Raw genomic sequence first — 13084 nt, 5'->3', positions numbered from 1 at the left:
AATTTAATTGCATACACAGAGAAAACTATTTATAGGCAAGAGCCAGAACAAGGGACCAGTGGCTCTTGGCTGGTTTTGCATCAGGACTCTGTTACCTGGTTCAGGTTCATTTCAGGCCACACTGACTCTCGGAGAGGTGAGATTACTGTGTGTATGTGTTTTCAACGCAAAGCAACTGTTGCAAGGATTTTCTGTGAGTGATCCTGTTTAATCTGGCTTATTTCAAGATCTGGACACTTGTTGCTGGAATTCTCCTCAAACAAGTGGAACTGGACTGGAGACGCGTGGGACTGTCAAACGCCACGGCAGACCTTCTCAAAAAAATATTTATGTTTATATTTATGCCGAGAGAGCGAGAGAGGGGAGTCAGTGTGCTGAAAGAAGACAAACTCAAACACAAACTGGGAGGGAATGACAGCAAAGTTGTTATTGCAGTTTGTCTGTGAGATTGGAAAGGACTAAAAAAAAAAGAAATCACTTAATGTACATAATTTATATCTATATTTCATTCTCCCTCTCTCTCTCTCTCTCTCTCTGTCTCCCTCTCTCTCTCTCTCTTCCTCTCTCTCTCTCTGTGGCATTACACTGCCACCTCATGGCAGGACGTAGTTTCACACCGGCCGCCCTGCAACTGGTTTTGGTGGTTGAGTTGAAAACAAGCCAGCCTCATTTCCACACAGGCTATCATTTACATCCATTCACGTCATTCTGTTATTACATTATGTCACCTGCTCATTTCTGTGGTCATTCTGTGTAACATGATGCTTAAATCAAATGGGAAGAACTTACAAGAGCGAGCTATCAGAAAGATGAGATGACTCCACTGCTGCTGATGTCTGTCTGCTGTGATAAGCTGCCACTGTAAAGAACGGGCGGGCATAACAGTAATAATATCCATAAATTATAATAATAGTCATTATCATAATAATAGTGGCCTTGCAGTAGTACAAGCGCTCCCCTGGACTATTTCTCTATGTCTATTATTATCTCTCCATTCACTTCCATAGAAAAACAGCAACTAGAACACTTTTAGCACATAAATGAATGTGAACAAAGCAAATTATGCCAATATAGATAAATAAATAAATAAATAAAAAGTTCCTGTACCCACTTCTGTGTGTTCCAGTTACATGTGGAGGTCCTGTCAGGTTGTCTCTTCCTGGTGCACGGCTATTATGCATTAATCTGGGTTACCCAAAGTTCAATTTTCTTTTTCTCTTATCAAGACATTCTTCACCACTTTAAGTGATCGGCCACAGTTTTTCATTAGCAGCAGCAGCAGGCTCTAAAAAAGTTGGTGGTTCTTAAAAGTTCTTAAAAACTGTGAAGCCGAAATGGAAATAAGCATCAAACTCAAATTAAAGCTTGTGATTGTGACGTTGCTGAACAGCTCCTCTTCTCTTCTTCTTCCTCTTCTTCCTCCCTCAGGATATTGAGGAGTTCAGCTTTGTCACCCAGCTGGCCGGCCTCACCGACCACCTGTCTGTGGCCATGAGGCTGGCTGTTTCCACTGGGGAGGAGGAGCCTTAGACTGACCACGCCCCCTTCTTTTTTTTACACTGCCATGGAGGATGGATGGATGACACCGACAGGAGGGAGAGAGAAACACATTGTGAAATAAACAGATAGAGTTAGAGCTCGGGAGAGAGACAGGGTGAAGAAAGAAAAACGACAGTCAGATGGATGGACCGATCAGTGGATGGATGGATACAAGATGGGGAGGAGTGACGTGAAAGAGGAGGACTCTGGAGGAGAGAGATAAGCAGGGGAGTTCTGTTATAGACAGTTAGTCACCCCCTGAGAACACACACACACACACACACACACACACACACACACATGCATGCTCACAGTAAAGGACAGTAAACTGGCCTCAGTCGCTCCTCTCCTCTCTCGTGGACGAAACATTCCCTACAGGACGTTTTATTTACAGCCACTTGTTTCATGTAGCCTATTTACACATTTACACACTCGTCTTTTATTGGATTTGTTTTAGCTGTACCAAATGTATGATCTTTTTATGTTTTTGTTTTTGTTTTTTTTTTTGGACCTTCAGGGACGGTCAGATCCTCCTTCTTTAGAAACCACAGCGACATTAGGTGGTGAGGTTCGGCGTCCAGCGGCTGCCTGAGCGTCTGCGCCCTCGTGTCGTGCTCCTTCCTGAGCGGCTCTCCCGCCTCAGTCCCAACAACCTCAACTGAAGTGTCTTTGTTTTTCTAAAAAAAAAAAAACAACCAACCAAACAAACAAACAAACAAACAAAAAAACAACGAAAATCTTTATAACAGAGAAAAAGACTAGAATGCGATTTCTATTGTCACCGTAACTTTTTTGTAGGGAGTTCAAATGCCTGTTTAATATTTTATGGTACGTTTCTAAACAGAGGTATTGTGTAAAGGGGGAAAAAATGAAGACAAGGGGTTTTCTTTTTTTTTCTTTTTTTTTTTTTTGTTGATGCATCGCAGTGCTTACAGCATGTCTTTGAATGAGCGGAGGGGCTTTTTTCGGTGATGACTGCGCCGGTGCGTAATGTGGGAAACACTTTGGGTTTACAGCCTCGTCAAAGTGGCCTGATCCACATCTGCATGAGCTCAAACGCCTGGCATGTTCCTGCACCCTGCCAGTAACACTGACGGCAAAACTCAACTCGAACACACTGTTTGGTTGTATAGTCTCACCTTTGTCTCCATTCACTTCTACAGTGTGGCAAAGCAGGCCCCAAAATAACACTTTCACCACATTAATTAACATGAAACAGGTGGATTATGCCGATATATAAAACAACTAGTCCCGTTACCCAACTTTGTGCGTGTGTGTGTGTGTGTGTGTGTGTGTGTAATTATCTATTTTTGTTGTTGTTTCTTTCTGGAAACTGTGGCTGCATGCAGACCCTACCTGCCGGATCTACTTTCCAATTCAAACAGCAAAATAACAAGAAAAGAGCAGTTAATTTCCTCCAAAAATGGGCATCCACGTGTGTGTTTGTGTGTGTGTGTGTGTGTATTGTGTATTTATTGGTATTATTCTGGGAGCTGTTGTGACACAGAATGGAAGTGAATGGATTAGATTTCACCGCCGTCTAACAGCTGGGCAACTATACAACCCAACACTCGACCTAACACACACACACACACACACACACACACACTAAAAGCGTCCACAAAGCTACACACAGCACACAGAGAGCTTTCAGGTGACGGCATGCACCTCCCGGCAGCCATAGTGGAAGTCTTATGATTGTGTTTCATGCGACGTCGTGTTTGACTGGGAACTTCCCATTCTCTTTATTCCACTGGGCGTCGGCCTGTTCACCAGTTACCCATCCCACACGCTCAGCCCACTGTGTCCAGCGGCGGCGAGCGGCGGGTTGTCGCATGTAAACACGTCGGTTACTTTTCTAAATCAGTCTGCTGGCCGCCCGTCGAGCTAACGAAGCCAAAAACCAACTCCGCGTTCAGGTGCACCGAGCTGAACTCCTCAAGCTGCAACTCAGTGTTTTAGAGACGAGGGCTAAACACACGACGGTTTACTGTGTCACAGCTAAATCCTCTTCTCAGACTCTTCACTTTTACCGGCATCATCACTGAATCGAGCGACAGCCACAGCAGGACAGTCCTCTTCAGGTATCACCACCCCCCCCCCCAAGATCTGTGACAACTGTAAAACCTCCATATGATGGCCTGTACACACACACACACACACACACACACACACACACACTTCCTAAATCGCTGTATGCTCACGGAAAGCCTGCACAGAAACAGAGACACACTTATATACTTGAAATACACAAAAAAGACAAACGCTGACACACAGACCTGCCACACCACAACACACTGGGCGTACACAAAAAGACTGCATGCACACAAAGACACGCAGAGCCTACGCGCACTCACACACACACACACTCATTCTCAACAGGGCCACACAGTTTTGATTGCTCGGTCCTTTGCTCTCCTGATCAGTGTGTACATTCACACACACAAGGCGGGGATGTTTTGCCCAATTCTAAAATGGCATTTCACACGTTTGACTCCCGGTCTGAGACACAGCCACACCGAGACCAAGCTGGAGCCAAATAGCAACTGGAACCTAGGAGACGCTCGTGGGTTTTGATCGGTGTTGAGCAGGGCGGTGCCGCGTTGAGGGGAATTCACCGCCTGTCTGGTTAAATGTCGAACATCATCCACGTGTCCCCAGCGGCTCGGTGACTCTGGTGCTCCATGTTCACACTTTAACACACACAATCTTCAGTGGGCATCCAGGTTAGATGTGAGTGTGTGTGTGTGTGCTTGGCCAAAACTCTCACTCACTCAGCATTCAGTCCTTTTTCTCCCATATTTGAATTTTTTGAATTTGAATTTACTCATTTATTATACTTGATACAAAAAAAATATCATTAAAATAAACTCCACCAGTAAAAGTGTAAATTCAGACTCCCTTTGTTTTGCTGTGACTTGATCATATTCTCACATTTAAGCCAGCATATCATTTGATTTCAGCACACTATCTTCATGTTTAAGCATCTGTCCGTCCATGCAAAAGTCTCTCAGGAGTTTAACTCAAAACCTAATTTGCATGAGCCTTGGTGGGATCGCTGCTCTTGGACCAGCGAGTCATGGCGATGGGCGGGACTTAACAAACAGGGCGTCCTCATCACATGACGACACTCACGGGACGGGACAGTCGGTTTGAAAAGCTCCCACCAGCGAGGGCCACGTCGGCCACACACACAGCGCAGAACAGGCTGACCCGCGCTGGAATCGGATGAACTGGTTGTGGGTTTGACATCATTCCAAGAATAAAGTGAGCCACATCAGCTGTACTGAAGATGTTATTATTCACTGATGACTCCATAATACAAAAAATGCACTCACAACCTTTTACCTATGAAGGTCTTTGTCCTGGTATTGCTCAGATTACTGTCTGTGAAAGTGTCATCGTGAAGCATCAGAGTCACCAAGCCTCAGAAACACATGAATGATTTCTGTGTTGTGTTGACCAGTGAGACAGTCAGCACACCAGTAACACACCAGTGTGACGCTGTGTGTCAGTGGGAGCGCGCACACACCTAAAGACTCCAGGTGCTATTTGATGCCGTTGGTCAGGTGGACGATGTTTACACTGCAGCTGTTTGGCCTGGCCTGCCCGCCTGGCTCCTGGCACTGGAGGTGGGGATGCCTTGTCTTAACATGTTGTTCGTTTTTACACACACACACACACACACGTGTGTACATGTTGGTGCAGCACATGCTGTGTTACTTTTTAGTACAAATGTGCTGAAAGCAGCAGCTGGTGTTTCTACGAACACAGTGTACTGAGCAGTGACACAAGATGGTTTTGCAGATGTGTTTTGAAGAGTGTATACCCTAATGCAGTCCGTGCATGTGTGTGTGCGTGTGTGCGTGTGTGTGTGTGTGTGTGTGTGTGTGTGTGTGTGTGCCTGTGTGTTTCAATATATGTATGCAAGTGTCTACAGGAAACATACTGTAAGTATGTCCAGCTGGTATTTCTACGTACAGTATGATCCGTGGGTCATGTGGCTGCTTTGACACTCTTTATTTCTAGTCTCTGTATGATTCACATTATTATGATTATCAATATATTATTCTTACTCTGTAACGTTTGTACTTTTTCAATTGAGGGTTCACCTTGTATTTCTTTTCTTTCTTTTTTATGATGCTGCAGTGAATCAAGTCTCTGAATCAGACTCCTTTGTTAATGTCTGGCGAGGCTGAGCAGTTCCTGGAGTTTGTCCTTTTCTTGGTAAATACTGATGTAAATACACTATAATTCTATAGTGAATAAAAATGAATATGTGCTTAGCCAGAATCTGACACGAGGTGCCACAGTTTCTCTGAGGATCTGCCCTCAGGGAAAAGAGTTTAAGTTTTGGTTGGAGTGCAGTGGTAGCCAGTTTAGACTTGCATCTACTCCACATTATTAACGCGCTTGCCATACTTACGAATTCATATGGGAGTCGGGCAAACACGCAAAAATCAGGACTTATCTGGTAGCTACATGTTTAACAAGTTACCCTCAAACTGTACTTTTGATTTATTTTGGTAGCTGAACAGTTAAAGTGATAGTTGATCCACAAAAAATATATTTATATATACTATACTATACTATACTATACTATACTATACCATACTGTTTCTGGTCCCCCAGCTGGCGGGGGACCAGGGAATAATATCAACTTCTTAAAAATGGGTGAACTATCCCTTTAAGGTAACTGTTGATACGTTACTGTTTGGAGTGTTTCTTGTTTTGCTTTGTGTTATGTTTTTGTATTTTTTGCATTATTTTAAATTACAAACAGTAAGACAGGAAGCTGGGCAAGGAGGCTCGGACCTTGTCTGAAAGGTCAAAGGTCAAGGGTACGAGGTCAGGCAGGGAGGAGGAGGAGCTGCAGGACATTAAAGCCCAACCAGGACTCATTTTCTTATTTGATCGTGTCTGTCAGAACATGCCGGTCACAGCAGGTCGTCTAAAGGATTCAGGATTTTATCGCAGTAACTCGGTTCAGGTTTGGGACGTTTGACTGGGAGTCAAACTGGCCTGAGTGGAGCTGGAAGCTGGGTGGCACTGGGTGTGATGGAATGATGCTTCATGCCTCACTTTGCTCTCCTTCTCTCTTTGTTTATTCTATAAGTTACGTTTCATAAGTTTTTTTTTTTATTGACTTTTCTCTTTTGGACGGGGGATGGGGGTGGGGGCGGGGGGTTCTTTAGGGGTTAGTCTAGCTCGCTCTCTGTAATGTGGCAGGAGAGATCAATGGCTTTTCTCTTTATAAGCTTCTTCAACAAACTGCTTATTTTCTTCTGCTTTTAAAAAAAAAAGGAGTTTTCCCTCTTTGACTCTGTGTTTTGTGTCTTTATTTTAGTTCAAGAAGTCATATGACATCCTGTGTGACATGTTGGTGTTCACCAAGGCCTTTTGGGGGGATTATTACTCAATCGAACACTAATACTGACATTAATACTGATGATAATAACAATATTACTATTATAGCATTACTAGTATTAGCATATCACTAGCTGTGCCACTGCAGCTACTATTCCCACTCCTATTGTTAAAATTACCACTACAAGAGGTGATTAATCAGTTTGTGACATATTTAGTTTTCAACATAGTTCCCTCCTACATTAACACTCTCAGTGCCATGGCACACCTTCCTGCACAGTATCCACAGTATCAGTGATGTCATCACCTGAAGTAAAATGGCAACCACGAAGTGCCTCTTTCATCTTCAGGAAGACATTATAGTTCATTCTTTCATTTTCTAAGCCACTTGTCCTAATTAGGCTCGCAGGGCGTTGGGTCGTATCTCAGAGCTCATTGGGCAGAAGGCATTGAAATACCCTGGACAGCTGGCCGGGCCGCAGCAGTCAGGAGAAGAGGGCGGCTTTATTGAATCTACATTTTTGGGTCACCGCTGTGGCCGCTGTGGACGTCCGGGCGAGAGCTCCATCCTGGTGGAGCAGCACCCCTCCTCCCAGCTTCACACACCACATTTTGATTCAGGAGCTCAAGGCACATGGCCCCGCTGATGGTGTGAACCTCCTCCAGGTCACCCAGCAGCCACACTCTGCATCCAAACTGGTGGCCATCGCCTTGCCTCAGACATCACCATGTTGCTCTACTGGGAGGCAAAGGACCTGGGAATTTCCGCTGCTCTGTTGTTGTTTCATCTCTGGGCAGAAGTGATGGACCAGGTTTCCCTTGAGAATCTTTTTTTTTTTTTTTTTCTGATCAGCTCCAGGATACTTCAGCACCCAGCGGTCTGACCCCTCTGACAGCTGGAGGCTGTTGCAGGTGATTTCATGCACAAGTTCCTTGGAGATACCCAGTTCGGTGCCAATGTCATGACTGGTTACTCATCAATCTGCCATGATGATGATATGGTGGATGAATGAATGAATTATTATTATTATTATTGTTGTTATTTTTCTTCTTCTTCTTCTTCTTCTTCTTCTTCTTCTTCTTCTTCTTCTTATTATTATTATTATTATTATTATTATTAACAGTTTAGTAAAAGCCACTCTGTAAAAGCAGCTTTAATGCTCACTGCACATGGACTGCACATGGTATTTTTCACATGGACTCTCTCTTTCTTTCTGAACGTGCAGGATCATCACAGCAGTACATAAGAATTTCAGGCTCAAGTTTAAATCCAGTATTCAGGCTGTACCTTGTAACTAAAGTCTTGTTGTTCTTAAAGGTTAAAGAATAAAGAAGTGAAAGAAGCGCTCAGCGTGCCCTTCTGCTTTTGATGAAAGACACGGGAGAAACCAGAGAGCATTCACATTTACATAACCGAATCTTCAGAATGTGACCAAAAGTCCGAGAGACAGGATTGTCCCCCCACACAGAAAATGACTAACAACAGTCAGATCAGACATCTATGACACACAGAGGTATCATCTTTTTACTTTTCAGTGATTGTTCAGGATCATTAGACCAAAACATGTAAATTGTTTTTAAGTTCAAGTTCAGTTTTACTTTGAGCCCTTAATCACTGTCACAGTCTCAAAGGGGTTTATAAATCCACAGTTTACAGAAAACAAAATGACACAAAACCCTAGAGGCCTAAAAGGGGAAAAATGTATGAATTCTTTGGAAAAGCACAAATAGAGGGAAGTCCAATCCAGGCGGGTCAGAGGTACAGTGGACACCACCTGGGCAATAATTCATACTAATCAAACACAGTCAGCTGGTCTCTTCCTCCTGGACTCTCTGGAAGAGGAGCTCTGCTGCCTCAGTGGGACCTTCCTGGCTAATGAAAGGATAAATAAATAAAATAAAAAAAAAAAAACCCAACCAAAGAAGCCACATCAAAAGCAGAAGAGACTCAGCAGCTGATTGTATTGGAAAACACTTTTCAAATTACAAATGAAATTACTGTGTGAGTCAGATATAATAATATACACTACCAGTCAAAAGTTTGGACACACCTTCTCATTCAGTTTTTTCTTTATTTTTACTACTTTCTACATTGTAGATACATACTAAAGACATCAAATATATGAAGCAAGATGTATGGAATTATGTAGCAAAGAAAAAATGTTAAATAACTCTAAATATGTTTTATATTTTAGATTCCTCAAAGTAGCCACCCCTTGCTTTGTTAACAGCGCTAGATAGATAGATAGATGACAGATAGATAGATAGATAGATAGATAGAAGATAGATAGATAGATAGATAGATAGATAGATTTTTTATTGTCATTGCACAATCATATACGTATAATAATTGCAACGAAATTAGGGCTCAGTCCTTTCGGTGCAGGGGAGAATAGAAAGCATCGTGCATCTTGCTAGTTGACTAGCCAAGTCCAGTAATAGATGGCTGCAGCCATGTCTCTGATATCAGGAAAAAATCACAGTCACGGAAACACTTGGATGTAGTTAGTGGATGTGACAAGCATAGTCGTCATCCCGTGTTCGCCATGGACCTGGCGCTGGAAAAAGCTGGGAGGCGGCGGCCCAAAGGGCTGTCCTTTCAGCAGTGTCAACGCACCGGCCCTGCAGCCTCGGCGTCCTCCGAATGTCCTGGCAGCGATGAAAGTCCGGTGAAATTGGCATCCCGCAGCGCAATCCCAAGCTCAAAGGTCCTGATAACTGTTGTTTCCTTTGCTTGTTACGTTTCCTCCTGGACTTGTCGCTGGGAAGAACTATCCACGGAGACCCCGGTGTTCTAACCGGCGTCCTCTGGAATGTCCTGGTAGCGATGAAAGTCCGGTGAAATTGGTACTCGCAGCACAATCCCAAGCTCAAAAGGTTGCTGACGACTGTACGCTTACATTGCCCAACATAAGGTGGTGTTTAAGCTAAAAACACAACCGTTCACACATACAAAACATATACGGCACCGAGAGCGGAGAGCTGTAGCCGCTGCGTCTATGCGCGCTGCCATGGCAACCACCAAAAAATTTAGTCACCTGAAATGGTTTTCACTTCACAGGTGTGCCTTGTCAGGGCTCAATTGTGGAATTTCTTGCCTTCTTAATGGGGTTGGGACTATCAGTTGTGTTGTGCAGAAGTCAGGTTGGTACACAGCTGACAGCCCTATTGGACAGCTGTTAGAATTCATATTATGGCAAGAACCAATCAGCTAACTAAAGAAAAACGAGTGGCCATCATTACTTTAAGAACTGAAGGTCAGTCAGTCTGCAAAATTGCAAAAACTTTAAATGTGTCCCCAAGTGGAGTCGCAAAAACCATCAAGCGCTACGATGAAACTGGCTCACATGAGGACCGACCCAAGAAAGGAAGACCAAGAGTCACCTCTGCTTCTGAGGACAAGTTCATCTGAGTCACCAGCCTCAGAAATTGCAAGTTAACAGCAGCTCAGATCAGAGACCAGATAAATGCCACACAGAGTTCTAGCAGCAGACCCATCTCTAGAACAACTGTTAAGAGGAGACTGTGCGAATCAGGCCTTCATGGTCAAATAGCTGCTAGGAAACCACTGCTAAGGAGAGGCAACAAGCAGAAGAGATTTGTTTGGGCCAAGAAACACAAGGAATGGACATTAGACCAGTGGAAATCTGTGCTTTGGTCTGATGAGTCCAAATTTGAGATCTTTGGTTCCACCCATTGTGTCTTTGTGCAACGCAGAAAAGGTGAATGGATGGTCTCTACATGCATTGTTCCCACTGTGAAGCATGGAGGAGGAGGTGTGATGGTGTGGGGGTGTTTTGCTGGTGACACTGTTGGGGATTTATTCAAAATTGAAGGCACACTGAACCACCATGGCTACCACAGCATCCTGCAGCGACATACCATCCCATCCGGTTTGCGTTTAGTTGGACGATCATTTATTTTTCAACAGGACAATGAGCCCAAACACACCTCCAGGCTGTGTAAGGGCTATTTGACCAAGAAGGAGAGTGATGGAGTGCTGCGGCAGATGACCTGGCCTCCACAGTCACCGGACCTGAACCCAATCCAGATGGTTTGGGGTGAGCTGGACCTCAGAGTGAAGGCAAAGGGGCCAACAAGTGCTAAACACCTCTGGGAACTCCTTCAAGACTGCTGGAAAACCATTTCAGGTGACTACCTCTTGAAGCTCATCGAGAGAATGCCAAGAGTGTGCAAAGCAGTAATCAGAGCAAAGGGTGGCTATTTTGAATAATCTAAAATCTAAAACATGTTTTGAGTTATTTCACACTTTTTTGTTTACTACATGATTCCATATGTGTTCATTCATAGTTTTGATGCCTTCAGTGAGAATCTACAATGTAAATAGTCATGAAAATAAAGAAAAAACATTAAATGAGAAGGTGTGTCCAAACTTTTGAGTGTATATCTTCTGCTTTAGCTATAAATTCATCTGCTGCATGACAATGTTCTAACGCTGACTTCTTTCCAATCCTTTCTTCAGGTGAACAGGCTGGAAACTGGTAGATGATATGATGTGTTTATGTTTTTTTGTTTTTTTGTTTTTTTGGGTACGTTGTGATTTCTAAGATTCCACTGTTTGGTTTTCATCTCCCACACACTCCTCGCTGAATTCAACAGCCCTCAGAGAGTCATTACACAGCAAATATCAAAGCTGAAATAAATCTCGTTTGGAACAAAGCGGCACAGTCCACGGACAAGCTGCATCTTCCAAATCTTATATAACCTCTAGGCTTCCCTCAAGAGTTATGTTTGCAGAAAGACTTGCAGTGCCAAATATCAAAAGAATAGTATTGTCTGAAAGATCACTAATCTGCAAAAATCAACATGCAAACAGAAGAAAAAATCAGGAGTCAGAATTGGACCGGCAGAGGATTATTCAAGGAGTTGTGTTCTTTCAGCAAAGCGTTGAAAATCAACAACAATATGATATTTGTGGTGTAAAAATCCAGATTCAGAATGAGTGATGCAACTTTTCCCTCAGCATAATGTTTTTTATCCACTTTGCACAGCCACAGCAGCCTCTCTTTCGATGTTTGTTCAAAGAATATCACCTCTACAGGAGCTGTGGTGAATCTGTTGCTGCGGGCAGGGAGTGTGTGCAGGCTCCTGGATGTGGTTGAAGTGGAGATGGCGCTCAGTTTGGGAGAGCAGAGGAAGCTGCCGGACCGCCTCGCTCCTCATCAGCGCAAAAACCTCCCAAAACCTCCCTGACCTGCAGTCACCACTGCAGATTAACTCTGAGGAAACTGTCTGTCCAAAGGAGTTCCCCAGGTTATATTATGATTATTATTATTCTTGTTGTTCTTCTTCTTCCTATATTATTTTTGTCAAATGCTAATCTTAATCCCTAGGCTTTTTGATGTGGTCATAACTGTTATGATGGGAATCTTTGGTAAAAACCCATGGGAACATTCAGACTGTTTTTTCTGCTGCACACGCTGTGAAGTGAAGCTCGCTCTGAAAGCAGCAAAACAGGACAAGCCACAAAAATCTTCCCCCTGTTCTGAGGAAAACAACCTGGGTGAGTCTTTTAGGTGCTTATCCGCACCTGGTACAGGAATTTGAAGATAAACTTTGGGTCTCATTCAAGGAAGAATCTGCTGTTTAACCAGTTACATGGTGATTATGGGATTATGCCAATATCTTTGTATGACACTGTCACATTTATTACCATCAAACAGTATTTAACCTTGTATATGTGGCTTGACCAGTTTGGTGGTCCATAAAGTGGCATCTATGGCCAACCACACTGGGTTAGGCCACATTTTGAGGCATGCTCTGGCTTTTAAGACGTACTCAAACTCACAAATATGAACACACTGACCGACACCCACAGAGTGACACCCACAGAGTGACACAAACACTGAACACCCTAGAAAGTCATGTGCAAGAGAACAAAAACACAAAAGATCTCATAGAACTTTTGCATGGAAAGCACCACTTGGGACTTCCTCTTTGAGCTTAATGTTTAACACCAGTTTGTTTAGAGAAGTGAGAGGAACACGCAATACTGAGCAATGAGACACACGCAGCTACTCGCTGAAATGAAAAGGTGACCGATACTGCTACGTCAAAATGATAATCCCCACATTTAGCCGTGGGCCTTTCCCCAGCTGCTCTGAGCCTGGATATAAAAAGGCGTTCAGGTGGAGCAGGAGTCCACACCGCAGAGACC

General features: G+C 43.6%; 1 protein-coding gene across 2 annotated transcripts in view; it reads left to right on the top strand.

The window, feature by feature from the left end:
• The window catches only part of smpd3 (sphingomyelin phosphodiesterase 3), a 64723-nt gene extending 61433 nt beyond the window's left edge, over window positions 1-3290 (top strand). For both annotated transcript variants that reach the window (XM_030054659.1, XM_030054660.1), the window contains exon 10: window positions 1429-3290. In XM_030054659.1, the coding sequence (XP_029910519.1) occupies window positions 1429-1530 (102 nt within the window). In that variant the 3' untranslated portion in view covers window positions 1531-3290. The remainder of the gene's footprint in view (window positions 1-1428) is intronic.
• The last annotated feature ends 9794 nt before the right edge of the window (window positions 3291-13084 follow it).

This window comes from Myripristis murdjan, chromosome 6, assembly GCF_902150065.1.
Source record: "Myripristis murdjan chromosome 6, fMyrMur1.1, whole genome shotgun sequence".
Classification (NCBI taxonomy): Eukaryota; Metazoa; Chordata; class Actinopteri; order Holocentriformes; family Holocentridae; genus Myripristis; species Myripristis murdjan.
This window is presented reverse-complemented; position numbering and strand designations above follow the sequence as displayed.